The sequence below is a fragment of the Rhyacophila brunnea genome, unplaced genomic scaffold, assembly GCF_057557595.1.
Source record: "Rhyacophila brunnea isolate RB1 unplaced genomic scaffold, BYU_Rbru_1.0 scaffold_12, whole genome shotgun sequence".
In the NCBI taxonomy this organism is placed as follows: Eukaryota; Metazoa; Arthropoda; class Insecta; order Trichoptera; family Rhyacophilidae; genus Rhyacophila; species Rhyacophila brunnea.
The window spans coordinates 13,101,230-13,125,502 of record NW_028232774.1 but is presented as its reverse complement, the minus strand read 5'-3'; the positions used below and the strand labels follow the sequence as shown (position 1 = coordinate 13,125,502).

The window sequence follows — 24,273 nt, the reverse complement described above, 5'->3', positions numbered from 1 at the left end:
CAACACAGTGTACTAATTTGGAAATTTTCCCGTATTTCGGTAGGATGTGTTTTAGATTTCAAATGACCACGTAAAAAGTCTATAATTTTTACCGGAGACTTGGTGTCAGCAGTTTTTATTATCTATGGTATCTATGTTGCCATGTAGTATGTCCATTAAACGGGCCGGGTAATTTTATGGTACCACTTGTATTACCGTGGATAGTGCAAATAACGCACAAGTTCCCAATTTCATTTAAATTGAATTATGATTTGTTGATTTAGATATTATGGCAACTGCTGATTGACGTATGGCTTATACAGACAATTATTTTGAGATTTAATTTATGAAAGTAATATTAAAATAATATTTTTTAGAGCGGCAATACTTTTGACGACGACCTTGTAATTGCAGATTGTCCTCTTCCGCCAGCAAGTTGGTTAGCTTCCATGGCTGCCATTTTGTTCGTGTGAATGTGTCGATAGTCAAACATGAGTGACTACTCATCGGTCGCACCACCGCAAAATAACAGCCAAACAGCGGCTTTCGCAGCGGCAGTTCAACGGGCGCGATTGGTAATAGTCTTTTAATACTTACTGAATGTCGATTGATCATCCGGGGAAATTTGGCGCCTAGACGCCTAAACCTACCCACTCTTTTGTCATTGATTACTAGTGTTCCGTTCGGGTGCAGTGATCTGATGACCGAATTACCTGTCAGTGAATCTTTTCAAACGTTTCTAAACTACAATTGTCTTGTTATCACCGGCGTACGGTTTAATATATCTATAAAGCCTCGGATCGAAAATTGCGTTCACAATGGCGGTTCGGCGGCGTATAGTAGTTTGTAGCCTGAATCTGGGCATTTGTTTTATTTTTACTAAAACGTTTGGTGTTTACGTCGCAGGTCGCTGCAAAGATTGACGGAGGCGGTAACAAGAGGCCGTTAGAGGACGGATTGGAACCTTCAGCAAAAAAACTGGCGGGGCTAGAATCAGACTACCAGTCTCCCCCTGGGAGCATGAGGTTTGTCACCATTTTCTTTTTAAATGAATATTTTGAATTTAATCCAGGCCTGCGATGTTTCTTTTGCATAGTTATTTCATTCATACCTCGTATCAATTTAAAAAAAAATACTACCCACTAATGTTACAAACAATACAAAGTTTCAATTTTGAATTTTGATTTTGCATTTATATACCTATGTGTACTTTACTTTCCTCAGGAAAAAGATTGAATGTGTTTACTATAATAAATTGTAGAGATAGTAGCTTTCTTTATTTGTCATTCTTAGCATTATGTACCTACCAATCCACCCATTTGTTTTTGATGTTTTTTTTTTAATTAAAGTAATTCAATGTTAACTTCCATGTTGATGCTCTCGATGAAAGCCCTAAATATAATGTTCACTGTTCACACATGAACATGTTTTGTGTGAAAAATTATAATAATTGTTTATTATTTATGTACAGATTGCAACTTTGTTAGTGTATTATTATTGTACATAACCGAACGTGTACGTAGGTATGCTGTTGAGTTTGAAAACATTTTGAACTATAACTAGTAATACTTGATGCAACGGTGGCACGTTGACACAAATTGAATTGAACTATTCTATCAGATTTATTGATGTATTTTTATGTTTCTCAAATGATATTGATGCAGTCTTAGCGGCCTCGAACATGCAAACTCAACGCGATCGCAACTCGTCAACTTTAATCTATTCAATTTAGTTGATTCACAAAATGCATGTGATTCAATGCACTCCTAGAAAGAGTTGGCTTGACATTGTTAAGCCGGGTACTCATTAGAGAGCCGTAACTGTAACCGTTCCAGATACTGCAACCAACTCTAGATGCAAAATAATTATTTATTAGGCTCGCGAACTAATTATTTGGCGTCCTGGTTACTGTATTTGCAGCGGTCATAGTTACGGCTCGCTAATGAGTACCCGGCTTAACAATGTTAAGTGATCCTTTACGTTCGCAACTGAATTGAAGTTTCCGTGATTGCCGTTAGCCTAACGACATGATAACGACAGTCGATGGTAATCTTAGATTTGCATTACCATCACGTCACATGAGTCCATGTGCATTAACAATTGGAACATTCAATAATGAACGTCTACAACCTACAAAAACATTGTGGCAATTTTCTGTTTTAACAGATTTCCCTTCCAAACCATTAAAATAAAAAAACAGATAACGTGACTAAAAAATGTGTAAACCTGCAGGGAAGTAAAAAAACGTTATATCACTGTGCAAGGTGCATAGTCAGGATTTGACACGAAACTGAAAATTTCGATCATAGTTTGTAGAGAATGATGAATTATTTTATATTTTAATAAATGGTAATACATTATAATATCGAAAATTTTCATTTACTGCGAACAGGTTACCAATCGAAAATAATCTTTTCTCACTGCTATCGTTACTCGATATTTAGTGCCTTGGCCTGTCTATAGTCGGCCTTGGGTTGGTGGTGTGGCGTGGCCTTTGTGTCTGATTCCTTTTGGCAGATTTGCCAATATGCTGACAATAATCATTTTCGATTCGAATTTCGATTTGTCTGGTGACTTTAAAACTATATTGTACACTTTTTGCTTGTGGGACAAGTTTACTGTGAGCTCTCGTGACATGTGGTAATGTGTTTTTAGCATCATACTTCTTTTTCACCTAAGACATTGGGAATAAAAAAATTACGATTGTAACAAAGTACCCCATGCACTTGGCATCTATGTTTTTATCTCTAACAAATGCACCCAATATTTTCGCCTACATTTTCGGTTTTTAAACAGTAATGTTGCTAATTCTACAATTCAGCGAGGTGTCAGGAATGCAATTTTGATGGTATTTTTTTTGACTTCAGATTATGTTGGTATCGTGTCAATAATTGTGTGTAATGCTATGTTGCATATTGTGAACTTGAATGTTTATTTTCATACACCGAATATGTATTATAATATTATTCCGATGTTGCAATAAGTTTTTAAACACAAAATGCATACATAATACACAGTGTCAGTACAATAATAGCATTTTAATGTATGAGAACAAATTATTCTTGATTCATTCACCACCATGTTGTCAGGGCATTTCATTTTTGAAACATTGATCTAAAAAAACCAAACACCAAAAACCTTTGGGAAATAATTGAACGGCAGTTATGTCTTATTCTCTTCACGTTTATTTTAATATGTTTAATCCGTTGCTACATAAAGCCGTCATGTTATATTTAAAGCAAATAATATTCAGTGCCACAAATTTATCTGAAGAAATGATGGGGGAATCGCAGTCGAAAACTACATAATCAAGACCCGCAACTTGACAAAATCTGACAGTGGAGTGACGGTGTCATAGTAGTTCCATTTTTGTCCGTTCTTAAGATAAGTTTGTGGGACTGTATTCTTTGAAGTAACCTGAAAACCTAGAAACAGAATCCGTTGACCTACTCCGATCGCCAGAGGATAGGATAGCAAAGGGTTCAACATCAATATTATCTAATTTTGATCAGTACGCCATATTATTGTGTGTTGAATTGTTATGTAACACTGAAATGCGGGTGTGATCTGTATGCGGTATGATTATTGTAGTGTTGTGTATGACGTGTGGTGTGTTGTGTTGTGCTTTCAGTGGGTCGGTGGCAGGCGCTCGACCGGGCGTAGGGGTGGGAGCTCCTCCCAACTCTCAGCTGCTGCCGGACCAGACACTCAACGAGCACATCCGGGTTCCCGACAAGATGGTTGGACTCAGTGAGTATAAATCACACTAATTTATCTTTATGTACATTTGTATTATTTTAGTTGACTCATTGGACGATAACGACGCGCCTAGCGCGTAACGATTAGGTGGCCATTAGATATACTTAGCATGCTATTTAAATGTGGTAATTATCTAGTCAGCAGTCAATGTGTTAAGGGCAACCTCTTTGTATGCTCAACATTTTGATAGCAATACCAGATTGTTTTTAAGTATAGTTAGTAACTATGGAATAGTTGGTATGCTCATTCGTGGGAAATTTTTTTGTAAGTAAAATGGAAATGATGGCCTGCTGTTGGCGCTTGCTTTGGATACCTACATACATTTTTTTAAATATAGGTAGCTAAATTTTAAATGATAGGTGTGTTGTATAAAAAAATTATTATAAGACTCGCAACTAAGTCTCAGAGCAGATGTGTGAATCTAGCTTTACATGTAAGTATCTGCAATGTGAAATGCAGCTAGTTTAATCATTGGCTTTGGTAATATTTTTTCATTTTTACTTTCATATGCAAAATTATTAATGTATCGAAAACAATATGTTATACTATTTATCTCGGACATAGCGAGATCTCGGATGTAATGAGGAAACTTTCGTTGACATTTTAGTTTATGATTTTCTCCATACATTTATTCACTGTTATAACGAGCAACTTATCGGATATAATGGGCTAAAATATGTTGAATGTGTCAATCGTTTAAAAACATTTCGACCCTAAGCAATAAAATCCCTTTGGACAGGATGCAGGAATTAAGTCAGTCCCATTTTCCTCATAATAACCAAGTTCGACTGTATTATTACAGTTCTCTACCCTCCATGTAAATGTAACTACATACAGTTTTCTCTCAGTAATCTGCCACCCCAAAAACCAGACAAGTGTCCAATTCGTGAAAGCGGTGGATTATAGTGCATACATAAAAAATATGGTAAAAATTAAAACAGGTATTTCTTAAAAATAGTTTTTTTTTTGAGAAATTTGTACTTTCAAATCTGTGGCTGGGGTGTAAAACTATATAAGTCAAAAAACAACATTTTTCAGGAGAGTGTTTTTTGTGAATATCTTTTTTTTTTTCAAGAAAGCTTTGCTATTCAATTATTCTTTTTTCAGTTTATAGTTATTTTATATGTAATGAATTCATAAGACGGAATGAAATATTTAAAATAAAGTAAATAGCTGACTTATGTGTATATGTTACGCCGAATGTGCGAAATTGAATATTACATGAATTGGTCAAAATTTTGTCTAAATCATGAAAAATGCAAGCCCGTTGCCTTATTCATGAATTAGACAAAATATCTGGAGAGTGCGTGAAATTGGCAGTAATTTTTCTGCCTACTCCATGTCTTGGACAAATTAGATAGTAGCGCTACGGTGGTATTTTTTGCAACTAAACTAAATGTATCAAATGCTCATGGATTGGTAAAAATGTACATTTATATTATCTATGGTCAAAATAGATGATCGCGCTCCGTGGTGTTTTTTGCAAACTAAACAAATGTGTCAAATGTCATTGATTTGAATGATGTTCATATCCATTTACTATGCGCAAAAAAATTCTAGAACTATAATATGATAACGGAAGAATTTTATTGAAAAGTATTTTCGCGTTTTGATTCGTGCTTGGGTATCAATTGTGCAATGGTCGATTGAATGTTTGTGATAGTTTGTTGACACTTGATAGCTAACCTCAAAATGGACATTTAGTTGAATAATTTAATTCAGAATTACAAAACCTAACCTAACCTAATAATAATAATATTATATTATGTCCAATTATAACTAATAAAACCATCCGTATTAAATTTACTTTTTCTTCCGTCATGTTGACAGTTCAAGAATTCCATACCGTGGCGAATTCATGTACTCAGCAGAAAAATTACCTAATTCATGAATAAGGCAACAGGCTTGACTATTACATGAATTAGCCAAAATTTTGCCCATTTCATGTAATAGTCAATTTCACACATTCGGTGTAACATGTATGAGGCGCCGAGTGCCAAAGGAGCTTAAGCGCCAACTTTACGATTTTTGACATTTGAATGTAGGTTTTTTCTATAAATCGATATGTATCATGCCACAAAGTCTTATCGCTCAAATAATTATAGATATTTTACAAAAGAGATTTATTTTCTGTGGCATAATTGTTTTGGTCGTTATGTCGGCACGCCACAGAAGCTTATCCGCCATTATACTATGGAGAGCGCGAGACCAAAACAGCTGTCAGATTTGTCTTATTGAATATACGTTGTCAACAGTGAAATAAACTAAAAATGAGGTCAAGAAGGATTAGAAAAATAGTTTCGGTGTGTGTTAAACCTGTAAATGAGGAAAATCGCGGTAAGTTTAACAAGTTTTATCCGTTTTACTTTCACAAACGTTGTTGTTTAAAATATTTTAGATTACTTTTGAAATATGGTTATTAATGTCATTTTAGTAATTTTGTCCACTAAACTTTTACTTCCATGAAGGAAAATAACTCTTATTTCTAATTTCATCTTGTTTTATATCCAATTACGATTGATATACATTAAAAAAAGTATTTAAAAAATCACCCGAATCCTTGAGAAAAAATGATGGTGTTAAATTTGAATAATGATTTTCTTATTTTGGCCAGTAGTAACGATTTGATTTAGTATTATTAATAATATTGGGTATATAGACAGTTATTACAAAAAAAACAATCCAAAGGCTTTGAAATCATTGCTGTAATGGCAAAAACGTATTTAATATTATAAGGCAAATTTTATGCCAAACAAACTCATGTAACAATCATAACAAATTTGACCATTTTTTTCAGTGTTTATTTGGAATAATTTTTTTTTTATATCAAAATGTTTTTTTATTGCTATCCAAACCCTTACATTAAAACATTTTTTTAAATGATTTATTTTTTTAAATTAATGCCATTATTTGAGTTTGAAAATGTTAATGCCACAGAAGCTTATGCAACAAAAAAAAGTATCAAGTGCCACCTTTTTTCATTTTTCTATATGCCAAAGAGGCTCAAACACCATTTTTTTTGGAATCCAATAGATATTTTTCATTAAATATTATTGCAAATAAAACTTTGATTTTTTAAAATTTGCTTTGCTTAGAAAATAGTTGTCCATTTCAACATTCAAGTTTAAAATTAAAAAAATAAATTCACTGAAAACTTGTCGGCCATTTTGTAGCACTTTTGTTAAATGGTGCTTGAGCTCCTTTGGCGCTCGGCGCCTCATATACACATGAGTTTTTTTATTGTTGGCTGACTTATGTGATTATGGCCAATTATTAGAACATTAAAAAAAATCATATTAATAATGAAAACATTTGATTTTTATCAAGGAATACCAGATTTATTGAATATAATTAATTATTGCAAAGAGGAACCTAATCTATTATAAAGAATGAGAGAAAAAAAAGAACCAGGAGACATAAAAAACAAAATTTTACTTCAAAAATCCACCAAGATACAAATGAAACACCAAAAAATACATACATCATTCAAAATTAAATATAATTAATATTTCTTATAGTTTTCATGCTTCCACTAAATCTGGATGAATATCAGGTATGTTCCTGGAGGGCAGTTGGTGATAAAAGTCATGAGATATAGTTGGAATTAGCGGAAATAGAGATATAAGGGCATTCTTTTTCTCTTGGCTTATAGGTAAAGGAGCGTTGGTTATCTGAGGAAAAGTTAGATCAGTTGTTTCCATCTTTTCTGGAACACCTCGCCGTCTTAAACACAGTGTTTTGAAAGATTCTTCTTCTTCTAGGCTTGGTTTAAAAAATAAACAATTCCGATTTTTTTATATAGGTATCTCAGCCAACGAGCATCGTGCCACTTAAATGGGTTGCCAGATTCGTCTTTCTTTCTCAGCACAAGTGAAGTGGGCCTTTCAACAAACTGGAAAATTCTAGAAATTCAGATTGTATCATTTCAACGACTTCAAATCTATTTCCGCCTGATCTGACTAGCTGAAACCAATCGTACGGGTGGTTAATTTGACTAATAATTTTCTTTTTCTTTTGTTCAATCATGGTCCGAATCAACTTCCGAAGTCTGTGAAATTCCTCCCTGTAGAGATACATAATTCTCAGTTTTTGCTTTGTACATATCGAACATTTTTTTATGGTTAAATGTGATGGCAAGAGTATAGTGGCTTTCATAAGATGGAAATTTATTTATCTGTTCAGAAACTTTCATCAAATTTTCATCGCTCCATTTATTTGAAAGGATATGCTGACCTAGATTGTCAGTGGTTTGTGTGCCACCTATAGTTCACCAAACGTTTTTGGAAAACAACCCTTGCATACTTTAATTTTACTGCCTTCAATATCCAAAGAATAATTATATGATTTTAACTTAAATTTTTCCTTACTGGGATCTTGAAATCTAGGTCAGTGAATGGCCGTATTTTGAATGGAAATTAATGACGATATGTAAGCACCCCTTTTGTCATGCTGTGTAAAATTCAAATATTCTTTAAAAAGCTTGATACGATGACTTCCTATGATTCGATCTTGGCACAACATTCTGCTTTTAGTGTACGAGAATAGTTGCGAGAGTGTACTTACTGTATGTAATATATAAGGCCCTTTTAAATTTAGCCACGGGAAAGTTATTAATAAATAACTTTTATTTTATTAACATTGAGTATGTATGTATGAAGTTATTTTTTTAAATATACAAATATCACAGGCAAATATCAGTTGGCTGTTGGGATAGGTGTATAAAATTATATATCAATGAAATCACACATTTAAAATTAGCCAGCGATTATGTTATTTTGCTCACGGTTGGAAAAGATTACATCTTTGTGTCACGGCAAGTTACTAATGACATATCACTTTTAAACATTCTGAAACTAAATGTCACAACTTGTTGCTGATCTGTTTAAAAAATAGTTACACCAAATAATTTATTTTTACCCTACCTGAATGGTGTCTTAAATAATATTTTGATTTATAATTTCATATTCTGAAATTCCGTGTGTGAAAGTAAAAGTGAGCTAAAAATTTACTCATTATTTGAAGATGCCATGTGGTGTGTATATGGAGAAAATGGACTTGTCTGAATTAGTCAATTTCACATTGAATATGTCCAAAACCCTATCCACTTTTGGTTATCCTGTGCATCTATTCTATAGCCGTCAAAACTGTCTATCTTGCTCTAAAATTTAACACAGCCGAGAGAGGTGCTGTTAAAACATTGCACTTATTGTAGCAATAACAACTAATTGCAAAAATTATAATATCTTGTATTGTGTATAGAATAGATGCGTTGAAAGGTAGTGATTTTAGACTCAACTCTCCTCTTCCTTTGATAAACAGAATTGACAATTTCATTGCCAAATTAAATTATATGGAGTAGCAAGTTTTTGATGTTATGGATAAGTGATGCATTCGGATAAAAATTCAGTCCCATAGAAATGAACAACAATTTTCACTGCTTTTCTTTATATAAATTGTCAGTATGGGAAAATGTTAGGTTAGTCACAAAAGTAATTGAAGGTGTCTATCTTAATTATTATGACAATTTCTATTACAATAATTAAATAACTGATATCATTCATAGATAGGTATAGGTTATTACTGCTTTCAATCATTAAATTTCGTATCAGTTTATTCCGCAGTTATTAAAATTTAAATTGAGAAAATATCAAAACCATGGAGGATAAACAATATTTTTACTGCCAATTATGCATATCATATTGTGATAGCTGATAATACTATCTGTTTCATTGGATTTATTTCAATTAACACATTGATCGCCAACTAGTTTTACATAAAATAGTTAAAAAATGATTATTTGTCTCTAAGGTATTATTTGATAGGTAATGAAAGAATATAATGTTTTTTTTCATTTTGATGATTTTTTTACGTAAATATTGGTTTTTATGATGTGCCGGCCACATGTGTCCGTCGCGGCGCCAACAAGTTAATTTATTCTATTGCGCCGGGCCGGCCACTTCGCCGGTCACCTGTCCATATGTGTTGACGAGAGCATGGTGCCATTTCGCGGTCGAATTATATTTAGATTTAGATAGTATAATAAACAGAAAAGGCACAAATACGGAATAAAAGTTTTCAAATTGGGTAGTATAATACCTGGATACACATAAACTGGAAATATACGTATACATACCTTATAATCATTTTTTTTATTCTATTTTTTTATTATTTACATATTTTTTATAACTTACATTTTTATAATCTATTTAATTTTAATTTTTATATCAACAAAAACACATTTAAAATTTAAAAGGAAAACTTTTTTTTTCATTATGTACATTCTTTACATTAGTGAGCCTATATTTTGTGACTGGGAAGACATATTTTCAGGCCAAGTGGCAGTAATATACAGAAGGGCCATGCCGGTCACCGCGTATCGAAAAATGCACAGCGCGCGTGCCCGCCGGCGCTGTAGAACAACTCTACGCAGGTCTTCTTTGCCGGTCACCGGTGACCCCCATGGCCCCCTGAACGTAATCCAATGCCGGTCACCGGTGACCCCCATGGCGATCAACGTGTTAACTGGAGTTACAGTGCAAATAGCTGTAATGCGTAAATAATCAAACACGGTGGAGTGAATAGGTAGTAGAGAGAGGGTATTTTGTAATTTTTTAATCCAAAATTCCATCTAGAATTCTATGAATTCTGAATGTTATGTTTATAATACTTTCTTTATCTATTATTGTATTTATCTAAAATGGGTTGAATCAATCTCCCAAAGGGTACATCCACAATGCAAGCTTAGGACGGACTGGACTCTGGAGTGATATTGAGCCCTTACTATAAATACAGTCCTGGCCTTTGGTGTCAATGCTATCAGGCTTTTCTCTACTGCCTCACCCAAAGATTTGAAGAAAACCTTCTATGGACGTGTAAACTTTTATGAAAGGGAAGCCGATTGTAAGTTAAGTAAGGCTAATAGTCATGATTAAATCAGCTGCAAGTCATTTTGCATTGCAGATTCTTTTGTAGCCGGTTTACATGTGTAATTATGCAGATAGTAGCCAGTTTACACCAACGGAAAAATTGGCACTTTTGTGTTGGGTGCAAGGCCTGAACAAAAACGATGCATGAGTGCGAGTGAGAAAGTATTCGGCACCCTTACAATCTTTGCACACGCGCTAGAGTAAGATAAAAGGTCTACATATCTGTGAGCTAGTTTCCAAAAGTATCGCCATCAAATCGGGGCGAAACGCTTCACATAGCTTCGATAACTTGCGAGCTCGAGTTGCTAAAATTGTTATTTTTTGTGTTTAACATAAAGTCAATGGTAAATATTTTTAGTTAATTAAGTAGAAAAGATCGTTCTGTGTGTTGTCTTAAAATGTGGTAGCCTTACTGATAAGCAAGAAGATGGTATTAAGTTTCATAGGTAGGTTGATACATGTTCGTGATAATTTATTTGTATATTATTATATATTTTAATATCAGTGACCTAGTGTTTCTTTAAAATAACTTAAATTATGGATATCTTTACCTAATGGTTGCATTTTGAGCGCTTAAAAATACTATATAATGTAAAAAAATAGAAAATTATATTTTAATTCTTAACGTTTAGTGCGAGCACTTCGGGCGAGCACTATCGAAATGGTCTATGGTCTCGAACATTTGTAGATGAATGCGTTCGCTCGCCCACAAACCAAACGCAAGGCATGCGGCTAAATTTAGCAATGCAACGGGTGGCGTCTAGATGTATCTATAGTCTAAGGTTGGGTGTGATTATTTCGAACTATACACCATATACACATTAGCTTTTTTAATAATGTATGTATATATCTATGAGCATGAATAATTATGATTTTTTAGTGTTTGTTTTAAACATCGATAGAATTGACTTGGATTAGTCATAGAAGCCCAAAAGTTTCTTGTACTTCTATCATTCTTTAGATCAACAATTGCATATAATTATGTATTGTAAATCAGATAAGTAAATAACCGAAATAATAGCAAAACTGACATTGCATTTTATTTACAATGCTGGGCATAACAGATTGTTCATAGTTTTATAGTTGTCCAATCCAATCAAAGAAAATTTGTATTTGCTATCAAAAGATAACAACTCTACTAATATAATAATATAATATCAACTCTTGGACATTGCCATCTATTCGCTGACAGTCTATTTGATATTCTCAATTTAGCCATGATCAAATATGTGTGCACGGGGTTAATAAGATTTGTTGTGTGCTTGTTTCAGTTATCGGCCGTGGCGGAGAACAAATTTCGCGGCTGCAGGCGGAGAGTGGCTGCAAAATACAGATGGCCCCGGACTCAGGCGGCCAGCCCGACCGCATGTGTATGCTCACGGGATCCAGGGAAGCCGTCGCTCGCGCCAAGTCAGTATCCAAAGCAACCGCTGTTCAATCGTTCACATCTTTTTTAAGTCGTTTGTCTACATGGTGTAATATTAGTAATTTTCGATAATGTTTTGTTATCCGTAGTTTAATACAATGCAACTTCTATTATAGTGACTGGCACGTTATCATGGCAATTTAGGAAACTAAACTTGAACCTGCTCTTTCCTATATATCTTTATTCCCCTGCTTACTACAAATTGTTACCTAAATTTTCCATACTTATGTATACTCCCGCCTTCCACCATTTCCTCTACCACTCACTACATACAACACTGGCGTGTCAGCCACTATATAGAAGACCATAGATGCTAACTATATTATATACACAGCATATAATTTTTATGTGAATAAAGATTTTTTTAATTAGACAGTGTCATAAGTTGATATTTGTTAATATTTTCATTTATTGCGATTAATTTCCGCCTGTTTATGATTCTAGACACAAACACATGCTCATTGTGCCAATATCGTCATGCACTTTAAATTTATTGAACACTATCATCCCGCTCATAAAAATACTAGAAAATATCTCATGCTTAAATTATTATGTGGTCTGTTATGAATAAATAAAGGGAATTTTCTGCCCATTAGATATTAAAATAAATATTTTTGGTGTTGTGTAATTAAGTTAAGATGAATTGATAGAATCGTTCAATTCAATTAGTGTTTTATCGAGTAGTGTTGTGCAACATACTGTGATGTGTTAATTTTTGTATCGGGCAACTGGAGCGTTCGCCTGATGTAGTGTCTAATAAGTGCCCGTCGTTACAGGGAGATGGTGAGCGCGATTGTCAATCAGCGGGGTCGCGAAGGAGGTCCGGACAGCGGTCCCCCACAACAGAGAGGGGGCGGCGGCGGTGGTGGAGGGGGTGGTGGCGGCCCGCCCGGTGGACTCAATCAGAACTATGTATGTTGCTCTTTACGTTGTTGATGATTGTAATCCTTTTCAATTATATACCTATAATTTTGTATTTTTTATGCACAATATAAAATATTTTGACCATGTGAGTACCTATGCAGATATGCTTTCTTTTATGTCATATTTCCAAAATCAGTTATTTCTACAGAGATTTTGTTTAAAAATCTATCTTCCACTGCATTACTTCCTTCTCTTATCTCGCTTTCCGCTTGATAAAAAAGTATGTTGATAGTGGGTGTTTACAATTACAAGTATATAATACGTAAAAAAAATAAAACAAGTTATTGTTTTTAAGTTAAATATGTATGGTTAACGTTCTTACCTCGCGAAACATAATGACGATAAATATAGCGAGTTTCCTGTCCGTGTCAGTTTTAGAATTTAATGAAAAAATCGTGTATTAACGCAAATGTATTTGTTGATATTTGTAGGAGGAGATAATGGTACCCGGGCCGAAAGTGGGGCTCATCATTGGAAAAGGAGGCGAGACCATTAAACAACTGCAAGAGAAGTCAGGGGCCAAGATGGTGGTCATCCAGGATGGCCCGAATCCTGAATATGTCAGTCTCTAATTTTGATCCACATCTTTTCTTATAATTCAATCGAATCATTAAAACGTTTCATTATCGTGATGGTCGTATTTCAATTGTTTGCTGCTGTTGCTACAAAAACAAATGTCAATCTGTCATAATTATCAGTCACCGGAAATTTCAGTGATGTTACTTACTTACCTCTTGGTCATGAAATTTTTGTAACACTAATGGCAAACAGAGTATGAAAACACCAAACTGTTTTAGATCAGATTTAAATCATAGATTTTTTGGCTTAATCTTGTTCCAACTAAATATAACACATAAACGGGGGGAGCATGTTACTAACAATAACCACGGTGGGGTCAATATTAATAACTGACGCTATTATGATTGCAATCGTATGGTTGCAGGAGAAGCCCCTCCGCATAACCGGCGATCCTCAGAAGGTGGAGTATGCCAAGCAATTGGTGTATGAGCTCATCGCTGAAAAAGAGATGCAGTACAGCGGTGGCGGGGGTGGAGGAGGCGGCCGGGGGGGTGGCAACAAGCCCCCCGGAGGTGCTCCGCCCTTATGGGGGGCCGCACCCGGGGACGACTTCGATCAGCAACCTGTCCCCGATGGACACGAGGTGATTATAAACTTCAATTAGATAAATACATTTCAAATAATTATGAATTTCACTGCACACGCTAGTCAAATTGTTTCATTCTTCGGTTAACAGAAGGATCGATGGATCTACTCATAAGTAAGTAGTGGGCGTGTCCTGCCATAAAACTATCAGGTCAAAACTGATTAATTAAATGATGGTTTATGACTTGACATTGGGATAGTGATTCAAGTTTTAAATATTGTGAGGACACGCAATTGACCATGCCATTGCATCATATCCATTTAAAAAACTTAATTGTGTCGTGAAATTCGTCATCCCATTTGTAATAAAAAAATGACTAGAATTTTAATCAGTTATCGCAAATTTGGTGATCAAACTGTCTTGGTTACCCAGAATTTTATTCTGCGATATGTCGCAGAATATTGTGATGAATTGACAACGGACTCATATTATAATATGAGTTTTCGAAGAAATGTATCTAAATTATATTGTAATGTATGTCAGGTTCTGGTTCCGCGAGCTGCTGTGGGTGTGGTGATCGGTAAAGGAGGAGACATGATAAAGAAAATCCAAGCAGAGACCGGTGCCAGGGTTCAATTTCACCAAGGAAGAGACGAAGGCCCAGGGGATCGAAGGTATACCATTCACTTTTCTCCACAAGTATTTATTTTACACTAAATATTGTTATATTATATTTTATTGGGTTGTATCCAGCAGTTTATGCAATCAATTTTTAATTATATTCATGTTACCGACTGATAGTGATCTAAATAAAACGAAAAGGGTTTTCGATTTCACCTGCATTTGTCATGAGCCTCAGGCAAGTTTAAGTTTAGTTTATTGATATTTGATATGCCTAATACATCAAGTTGCAGAATAAGCGTAATTTCAACTTGAAAATGGCACGTCATGTACAGTGAAACACCGATTCTACGATTTTGAAGGGACCCTTGAAGAAAAACGATAAATGCGAGATACACTTTTTTACACTTTATACACAGTTTTTCTCCTGGATTTTTTCGACGTCTTGTATTATTTTCAGTTTCTCAGCTAGAGTTCTAGTTTTCTTCATGGGGGGCATTTTAGTTGCGACTTATAAAACTTCGTGATATGAGATGCGAGGCAAGCCTGAGCGTCGACCGACCTGTGCAAACAATGCGACACGACTGAAAGGTCTAATAGCCTGTAATCATAAACAATTCTACGAAAGCGAAATGAAAAATATTCAACAAAAACAGTCAATCGGGATAATAATTGTGACGGGACCATAATATTTAGACGATAGATGGAGGACAATGATTAATGTTTGGCGGGACTTTCAAAACTGAACGATTTATGCGACAACGGTTGATTGTGGCACCACTGTAGTATGATCATAAGTGAAATTGAGAAACAGGCTATCCTAAAATGGGTTATTGGGTTAGGTTAGAGATGAATAATTGTCAAATTGGTTCTTAATATGGAATTAAAATGTAATTACATACTCGCTATTAGACAAGTTTGCGGATTCAGCAGAACAATAATTTTGATTTTCAGATGCTTCCTCCAAGGAAAGCCTCATCAAGTAGAGCAGGCTCGGCAGATGATTGCAGACCTCATTGACAGCGTCAATGTAAGTTACATTACATAATTATCTTCCATAAACTAGCTGGAAAATTATTGGCCCCGTGACCAAAAACAAAACAATACTGTGTATCAACAATTTTGATTCACCACTAATAATATTTAATAATGCGTGTTTGTCCAGTGGACTTGCATGTCAGTTTGCCATATTGTGAGCTATTTATTATATAGAAATAGATGGCTGTATAGTATTAAGATCAAATTCATCTCTAAATAAAAATATGTAATTGAAAACACTGGAATACAATGGAAAATCAAAAGGAAATAGGTAGGTAAGTAAATTAGAAATACAATCATATAATATATATTTATATAAAATTCCGGTAGCAATCTAATAAAATTACTGTTTTGCAATGTTCCACGAATAATGTGTAATTTTTTGGTCTCAATGCTATATGGCCATATGTTTCTGGCAAGACAGCTCACGTTGAACCGTGCTACAGTGAAATGTGATACGTCCAATTTACATGTAACCGTGGAAAAAAATACCCATAAATAAAAATACATAATTTATCGTCTGCAGTTCAAAAGTAAATGAATATAATGAATGGATGGGATTGGAGTACAGTACTCTATATGCTATATGATTTGTCCATTGTAGCTTATAGAGTACTATGAAGTCTGCTTCGCAACTGGCAATTTTTTTAAAATGATCATACATACCTGGAGTACAACAGTAATAGTGTACTAATAATTGTGATGTATCGCAGCGTCGCGACCAAGATGGCGGTAACCGTGGTGGCGGTCGAGGACCACAGCGGAATGGGGAAGGTGGTCCCGGTGGTGCAGGAGGTGGAGGAGGGGGCGGTTATCAAGCTTGGGGTGGAGGCGGTGGAGGGGGCGGACCCCCTCACGAAAACAAGGTGGAAGTCTCTTTCTCAGTCTCAAACGTCAAATGCGGCATTATTATCGGCAGAGGTAAAATATAATTATTAATACCTAAAATTTAATCTAATTAGTAAATTATGTTTTGCCATATTATTGGCAAAAAATTACCACTAATTTTTGTATAAACTGATAGGATGGACAATTTTCGCTTATCGCAAAATTGATACTGACTACCTTGGGAAATCACAGGATGTTCCATCTGGAAAGAAATTTAATATATTTGATTTACATTGACACTCGAATGTGTCACTGATCTGAATCCTCACACCGATTGTTATATATTTAATTTCACATCAAACTGAATACAACTAATTCAATAAATAATAATAAAATAGAAATAGAATAAAACCAATGTGTATATTTTCAGTCAAATTTTGAACTGATTGAAAATAGTGAATATGTTGTAAATAGTAAAATTCAATTTATACCTGTAACAATATAATTTTTTTGCCATCAGGTGGTGAGGTGATTAAACAAATAAACGCACAGTCAGGAGCACACTGCGAATTGGATCGCCGGACACAAAACAGTCGCGGGAACAGAACTTTTTACATCCGTGGAGAATCAGACAATGTTGAAGCCGCCAAACGAATTATCACAGAGAAAGTTGGGATGGTAAGTTTATCATTTGCAAGGCCTCAAAAGTTAAATTATTATTTTATCTACTGAGGGTATAGAATATAGATAGACTTCGCCATTCGTCCCATCTTCTGAATAACCGTTCAAACCTGATTTCAATGACTACCATGAGGTTAAAAAAAAATTGAGATTTCTGACGGCATTGAAGTCATTATTTCTCTTGCTGAGAAAATTATTTTTAGTCTTGTTTCTAAAATTTTATTTTGCACTTATTAAAGTGATCTTTATTTTTTTTTTACCGAGTTTATTGTGTGATGTATTTTTGTTTTTTATTACCATAAATTTTTTTTAATCATTTTTGTATAAGAGTGGAATATTCCTCTTGAAAGAACTCCTATTTTCCCTTATTACACAGCTCAAGACTATGTGAAATTTTGAATGAGTCAAAAAGTCAATATATTCATATTAGTAAACATTTTTATGTATCAGCATCAGCCACTGCTGGATGTCAGTCTTCTGGTTTTGTGCAGTGCGTTGCTATGTACTTATGTAGAACTTTATTATTTTGACAAACCAGTGGCCTCTTGGATGTAATAAAATTATGCACAAGCATTGATAGTATCAATAATATGTATTTAAAATGTGTTGTTTTCTTATTCCAGGCCATAAACTTTGTGGTTGAGAATGGCAGTGGTGGAGGCGGCGGTGGAAACGGTAATGGTAACGGAGGGAATGGTGGTGGCGGAGATTACGGTGGATACGGAGGAGGAGGTGCGGGCGGCGGAGCTGGTGGGGGTGGGGGAGGAGGCGGTGGGGCAGGCGCAGGGCAAGGCGGCGGTTGGGGTTACAACCCGCACTGGCATCCTGCTCAGCAGCAGCACCAGGAGCCTCAACACCAGCAGGTGCCCCTTAACCCTGCCACCGGTCAGCCAGATTACTCCCAGCAGTGGATCGACTACTATAGGTCACTATCATTCACTTAACTTCTCTTTAATTTCGTTAAATGAATTTTTTGTCATTATGGAAGAGTATGATTGTTGATTTTAAAATGCAGGTCGATGGGTCTGGTGCGAGAAGCGGAGGCCATTGAACAGCAGGCCAAGGCCACCAAAGGAGCCGCAGCAGGATCACAGCAACCCGCCCCCCATCACCCTCAAGGTTCGCTTTTTATTATGTCTTTTTGACATGTATTCGTTGTGAACATTTGACAATTGGATGGCTAGGAGCGCGATGCCCAATCGTCTTGTCATAACTAAAATTTCCTTAGCCGAAAACACTATGCAGAAAGCCTTTCATAGTTATGATCGAGTTGTCTATGGTCCACCAGTTCTGAAATAGCATCGTTCTGTTTTTCTATTGAAAATAATACCATATTCACTTTTTCATAATTTAGGTAAATTATTTTGTAATTGTTAAGCGATGACAAAAATATGAAAACTATACAAAATAAATTCAATAACCATAAAAAATACACAATTAATATTTAATTAAAATGATTTAATGTCTCCGCAATTAGTGAATAATATAAGTTATTTTTTAAGCCGTGTTTTTCCCGATACGGTAACACTTGCCGTATAAATGTCAGATGATGTCGTTTACAATTATTACAAATATGCCATGATGAGAATGATTCAAAATAATATTACCATGTTGTTGTGTAAGTAACTACTTATATATTTCAACTACCTATCTATTGGTTTAATTTTACATAAGTATCTAAATCAGAATAAGAAAAGTTGATTAATAATTTATTGACACTGACGTTTCAATTCGATAATAATTTGATAATCGGTTTTACTATATAAGACATGTCGGTATCAAGGAAAGTAAAGGAAAGTAAATATATGCTACCTACCTAATGAGTAATGACTGAGTTAAGGATTGTTGACAATATTATTCACAATATAATATCGTAAGTATTGTGTTTCAATCTAAAACAAAAGATCTCTGTTCTCTATTTTCAAGATTGTCCATTATCAGCATTTTGGGCATGCGTACATCATTATTCGCAATAACTGCAACTTGTGTACATGCATATTCTCCATGTAGGTATGCCAAACGAATTAACACTATCAATATCCACATTGAGATCAATTGTTAAATAAATTTAAGTGTATGGACTGTTTTATAGACACGCAAATTTATTTTGACAGCAGCTGTCAGTGGTAAATGATAATACAGAATTGGGCGTGTTCATAACAAAAGTAGTCTGGTTAAGGATTCCTTAACTCTATAGTTACCAGACGATTTTCGGTTACTTTTTCCATAAGTACGAATTGAGCATCGGGCTCTAGGACATCCGATGTCATCCTACATCATCCGACAAACCTAGTACCTAATAATACCAATCAAATTGACGCCAATACGATGTTTATTAAAGTTTTAAACATCACATTGTTTCTGATTAGGGAAGAAATTTAGAAGAATAATCATATTTTTATAAATATGTTTCAAGTTTGGCATGTTCAAAATGATAATTTCTTACAAAATCATATATATTTCTCTTTAAAAAAAAGACAAATTCTAACAAGCGAAATATGTGTTTTTAGGTGGAGTGTCAGCGAATGGAGGCGCGGCAGGTGTAGCGGCAGCTGCGGGTGTACCGGGTGCGGCAGGTGGAGGCGCGGCGGCCGCTGCAACGGATTACTCCGCGCAATGGGCTGAGTATTATCGCTACACGGGAAAAATCAAAGAGGCCGAAGCCATTGAAGCGCAAATGAAGCAAAAGGTACTCTTCATTCCATGTTAATTGTCCCACTGAGCAAATGGAAAAGATTGACTCAATATTCTTTAATTTTCAATATCATTCTCTACAGTGAAATTCACAAATCTGTATGGAAGAGTAAGTGTATCTAAAGTGCATAATTGATCTAGTGCAAGCACCCAACATGTTGATCGAATGATTACAAACCCCCTGACTGTGGAGACTCGTATGCTCCACCTAGGAGTGAAAGTGGTCATTAACTTTTTTTGTTTACTTTAATGAAGCATGTACAATTTCTCTTCTTTCTATCTACATATTATGCAGACTTCCAAGCATCACAATTTCTAGAGTCTGTTTAGTATATTACTACAGTATAACCCCTATTTTATGTTTTATAAGGGACTGAAAAAAAAAACCTAATTGGAGGGAAAATGTAAAAGGGGGGTATTGAAAAAAAGAACATTAAAATTTTATGTTTCTAAAAAAATAACGTTTTATTTAAAAACAACATTCAATTTAAATTTTTATTGAAATTTTTTTTATTTTTTACTAAAAAAATCATGTATATTAGTTTGTTGCATTTTTGTTATGTAATTCTCACCTTACGCCGTTCGAATGTCACGACCCAATCATTGTCAAGCGCGCGTAACTCGCAGATTTTGAGTATTTCCGATGTAAATCGTGGGAAAGAAAAATGTAAATGCGGGTATTAAATGTACTGAAATACATCGGGACTGAAAAAATTACACGCAATTGCCGGGAAAACGTGAATTCCGGGCACGTAAAAACGAGGTTATACTGTATGTACAAAAAATAGTTAATACAAGAATATAACTATAGTATTATAACCTTGAATTGCGAATAACTTGGTCTGTGAGTTTTGGAATACGGACAAAGTTTTGTAGAAAAACACCACCAGACCAAGATTGTAGCAGTGTGAGCGATTAAAAGTTGATATGCATACAAGTGTTTTGGGGACTAAAACACTTATCCGGGATGAATTATGTTTGCAATCCAAGGTTTTACTGTATGTTACTTACTCTTCGATGTGACTATAATCTCTTGTAATTTCCTGCAGTAATTCTTCACATAAAGGATGTGGAGCGCCGATAGTTAAATGTTAACTTGGTGTTATTTTATTCTAGACTTTAGGTGGAGCGTCAGCAGGCGTAGGCGTGGGGGTTGGCGGTGCCGGCGTGGTGGGAGGTGCGGGGGCGGGGGCATATGCGGCAGCGGGCGGCGCCTACCAGCCCCAGCCTCAGCCTCAGCCGCAGGCCCAGCCCTACCAGCGCTTCCCCTCCTACTCTCACACCCCCTATCAACCCACCTACCCCGCGCACCCTGCGCCGCCTGACCAGGCACAATGAAGCGAACACGTGAGTACGCTGACTGCTTCCACACTAATACTTCTCTATATTCATCATTCCCTCCGTATTTTATGACCCCGTTATCTCATCAAACTGACATTGCACATTATTGCTTCATTACAATGAAACTTGATTTTGAGTTGTTTATGATGAAATTATCATTTTTTTTCTATCGACTGATGGGAATATTAATATAGAATTTATCATCTTAGAGTGTAGATATTTTCATATTAAGGTATACTCTAACTTTGTAAATTGGCAGACCAATTTTTGTACAAACTGTACTCTGTTTATTCAATCCGACACATTTCTTCCTGTTTCTATTTCAACATTATAATTTACTAAAATGTATCACGGTAAAGATAACTCTTTCAAACGAATGTCTTTATTTTTTAATTTTAAATTCGCTTTGTTTTCATTTGACTTATGCATTTGAAAATATATTGGTGCTGTGCTTGAATTTAATCAAAATGTTTATGTAATTTGACACTCACAATGATTCACAAATATTATTCTGATTCCTCCAAATACAAAATTGTGTGCCGGCACTCATTATTTTAATATGGTCAATATTAATTATTGTGCTGTTTTAATCATTTTTTACCCAACTTAATGTTTAATATTATGTGATGCAATTTACCTACTTATTTTAATATATTTATTATTGTTCACAGATGAATGATAACTGTCCTCAAATATGCATTTTATTGGTTTAGAATAGACATTTTTTTCTTTGAGATTTCACCATTAATGTGTTGATTACGTTGAATGCAAATTCTACACATATTATATTATTGATATTGTTTCTGTGCTTATATTATAATATGTTTGATTTCTTTTTTATTACTGTTTATGGTTTTTTTTTTATAGAGAAACATTTATCATGCAACATTATTTATGTTTCTTATCGATATATCATATCCAAAGTTGTCAGTGTACTATGTATTCATTACATGCTTGAATTATTTCCACATAATCCGTCATATACATTTTTTTTATAGTTGAATCCACTTATAACATTTTCTTTTGTTATGACATATATTATACTTCCCTTATCGATAACATTCTCAATAGTTTAAGAAACATTCTGTTTTATAATAATTTTGACTTGTGTATCGTTAACCATGCCACGCAATTTGTTTGTCTATTTCGCAGAACCTCTCCGAGGGCGACGCGCTCCAGGAAGACAGTTGAAATTTGCAGCCGAAAGGATAAATTTTCATCCGTAATTTAGTCATTTAATTAATCGTCCCTCGGGTCCCCTCACTGAATAGACTCCCTGTTTGCAATGTCTCGCTTTCGATCGGATGACAAAAAACGGCCGAGCCCGGAATGATCTTTCCGTTCTTGTAAACCATAACATATTAAAGAATCGATTGTTTAATGGTCGACCCAAAGATGATTTCGGCTGGCCTTTCTCCCGACCGGCGAGAGGTCTGTTTTAATGTAAGAGTTAAACGTCATTCAGATTTGATGTGAGACATCTTTACACTCAGTTACGCAAAAAAAATGTGGAGACTTTTTTATTTTCTTAATATTAGGATAAGGATGTTAGTTTTTTTTTTGTCCATATTTGCATTTATTGTTGATGCAAAGTTCCGAATAATGTGTGCTTGTGGAGGATGTCAGATGAAATAATAGATACTATTCTAAGTGTAGATTGGAGTTCTGGGGCATCATTGGTAGTCTGTACATTAAGATAAATGTTTAGCTGATTGTGCGTCGGGTGTTTCAGGTGTGCACTGTATGCCAGCGCCGACCAGGCAGTATTTTTTTATATTACCTTGTTATGCATTCCGTAAAATTTTAATTGGACTAACAATAACATTAACTCTTTCCTGTCTGAAGAAGGGCAATCTGCGCATTACCCGCACATGTATCTCGGTCATATTTCAAAGATTATGGAAAATACATTGACAGCTGTATAAAAATTAAATATCATGTTTGTTTCACGACATACATTGTAAGCAATAAGCATAAAGCGCTTTATGTCCATTTGTAGTCTTGGATTTTACACTTTTGAATTTGTCTTGTATGATCTTAAATCCGTGTTTTGTCTTTTGTCTCAGTTTTCATTTTCTTTTTTTTTTGTATAATATAAAATATAATATTTAATTTAAATTTTCGGACAGGAATGGGTTAATACAGTGCTTTTATATTGGAGCTTTTGATGATTTCTATGAGAATCTATTATTTTTAGTTGACAACACACCTGTGAAACTTATAAAATGAATCAGAAAATGTGTTTCATGGTGTGTCAAGATTATTGTCGATTACATTTCTAATTAATGTATGTTATGTCACATCACATCACATTCTATTGATCTAATAACTTTTGGACATATCTAATAATTGTATACCTAATTTTAGAAAAATGGCTTTTAATGTTAAGGTCTTCTTGCAAATAAATAATTGTATGCTTTATTTGTCTGCTGATTGAATTATGTCAGTGTAAAAATTGGCAGACGGAATTGATTACGAATCGCTATTGTATTGTTTAAAATGGGAGAATTTTAAAAGATCATCAGAAAACGGGGGACAGGAGGTTTGCACGGCGCAGGGTCGGTGATCGCAGCCCCCCTCACCCGCTCCAAAGGTAAAATTCATTGTTAGGTGATGCCACTGTGTTGGAATTATTGTCATTTAATTTTTTCTCGGGTCATTATTATTATTGTGACAGTACAAGTATTATTAACGCAATGATTGTAAAATGGCCGCTTTTGAAATATATCACGATGTACCCCGGAACCTCCCCTTTGTATTTAGCCTGTAAGTCAACATTTTATTTGATAACTTGTACTTGTAACCATATATATATAAACATACATATGTTTTTTGAAAAATTACCTGTTGCATTATTTTTTGTCTACCGAGCGCAGTCGACTCTTCCCAGGTAAGTACATCCCTCAGTAACACTACCCATTATATCAACGTTTAATTGAAGACATGATGAT

General features: G+C 34.8%; 1 protein-coding gene across 3 annotated transcripts; it reads left to right on the top strand.

Moving 5' to 3' along the window:
• Positions 1-399: 399 nt before the first annotated feature.
• Psi (P-element somatic inhibitor) lies at positions 400-22,821 on the top strand. 3 transcript variants are annotated; one of them, XM_085960826.1, is made up of 16 exons: positions 400-554; positions 886-1,004; positions 3,611-3,729; positions 11,936-12,074; positions 12,867-13,002; positions 13,446-13,574; positions 13,964-14,176; positions 14,663-14,793; positions 15,695-15,770; positions 16,492-16,699; positions 17,127-17,284; positions 17,911-18,212; positions 18,303-18,406; positions 19,798-19,976; positions 21,098-21,328; positions 22,475-22,821. In XM_085960826.1, the coding sequence occupies exons 1-15, from the start codon at positions 471-473 to the stop codon at positions 21,317-21,319; spliced, it is 2,319 nt and encodes a 772-aa protein (XP_085816952.1). In that variant the 5' UTR covers positions 400-470; the 3' UTR covers positions 21,320-21,328; positions 22,475-22,821. The 3 variants fall into 3 exon arrangements, with proteins under 3 accessions (XP_085816952.1, XP_085816951.1, XP_085816953.1); XM_085960825.1 differs by having other exon boundaries at positions 13,958-14,176; XM_085960827.1 differs by lacking the exons at positions 3,611-3,729; positions 11,936-12,074 and having other exon boundaries at positions 13,958-14,176.
• The last annotated feature ends 1,452 nt before the right edge of the window (positions 22,822-24,273 follow it).

Excerpts from the sequence above, each read along its gene's own strand:
- Psi (XM_085960825.1), top strand. The coding sequence starts at position 471 with ATGAGTGACTACTCATCGGTCGCACCACCGCAAAATAACAGCCAAACA. Across the intron at positions 1,005-3,610 it reads TCTCCCCCTGGGAGCATGAG|TGGGTCGGTGGCAGGCGCTC; the intron begins GTTTGTCACCAT and ends TTGTGCTTTCAG. Across the intron at positions 18,407-19,797 it reads CGCCCCCCATCACCCTCAAG|GTGGAGTGTCAGCGAATGGA; the intron begins GTTCGCTTTTTA and ends ATGTGTTTTTAG.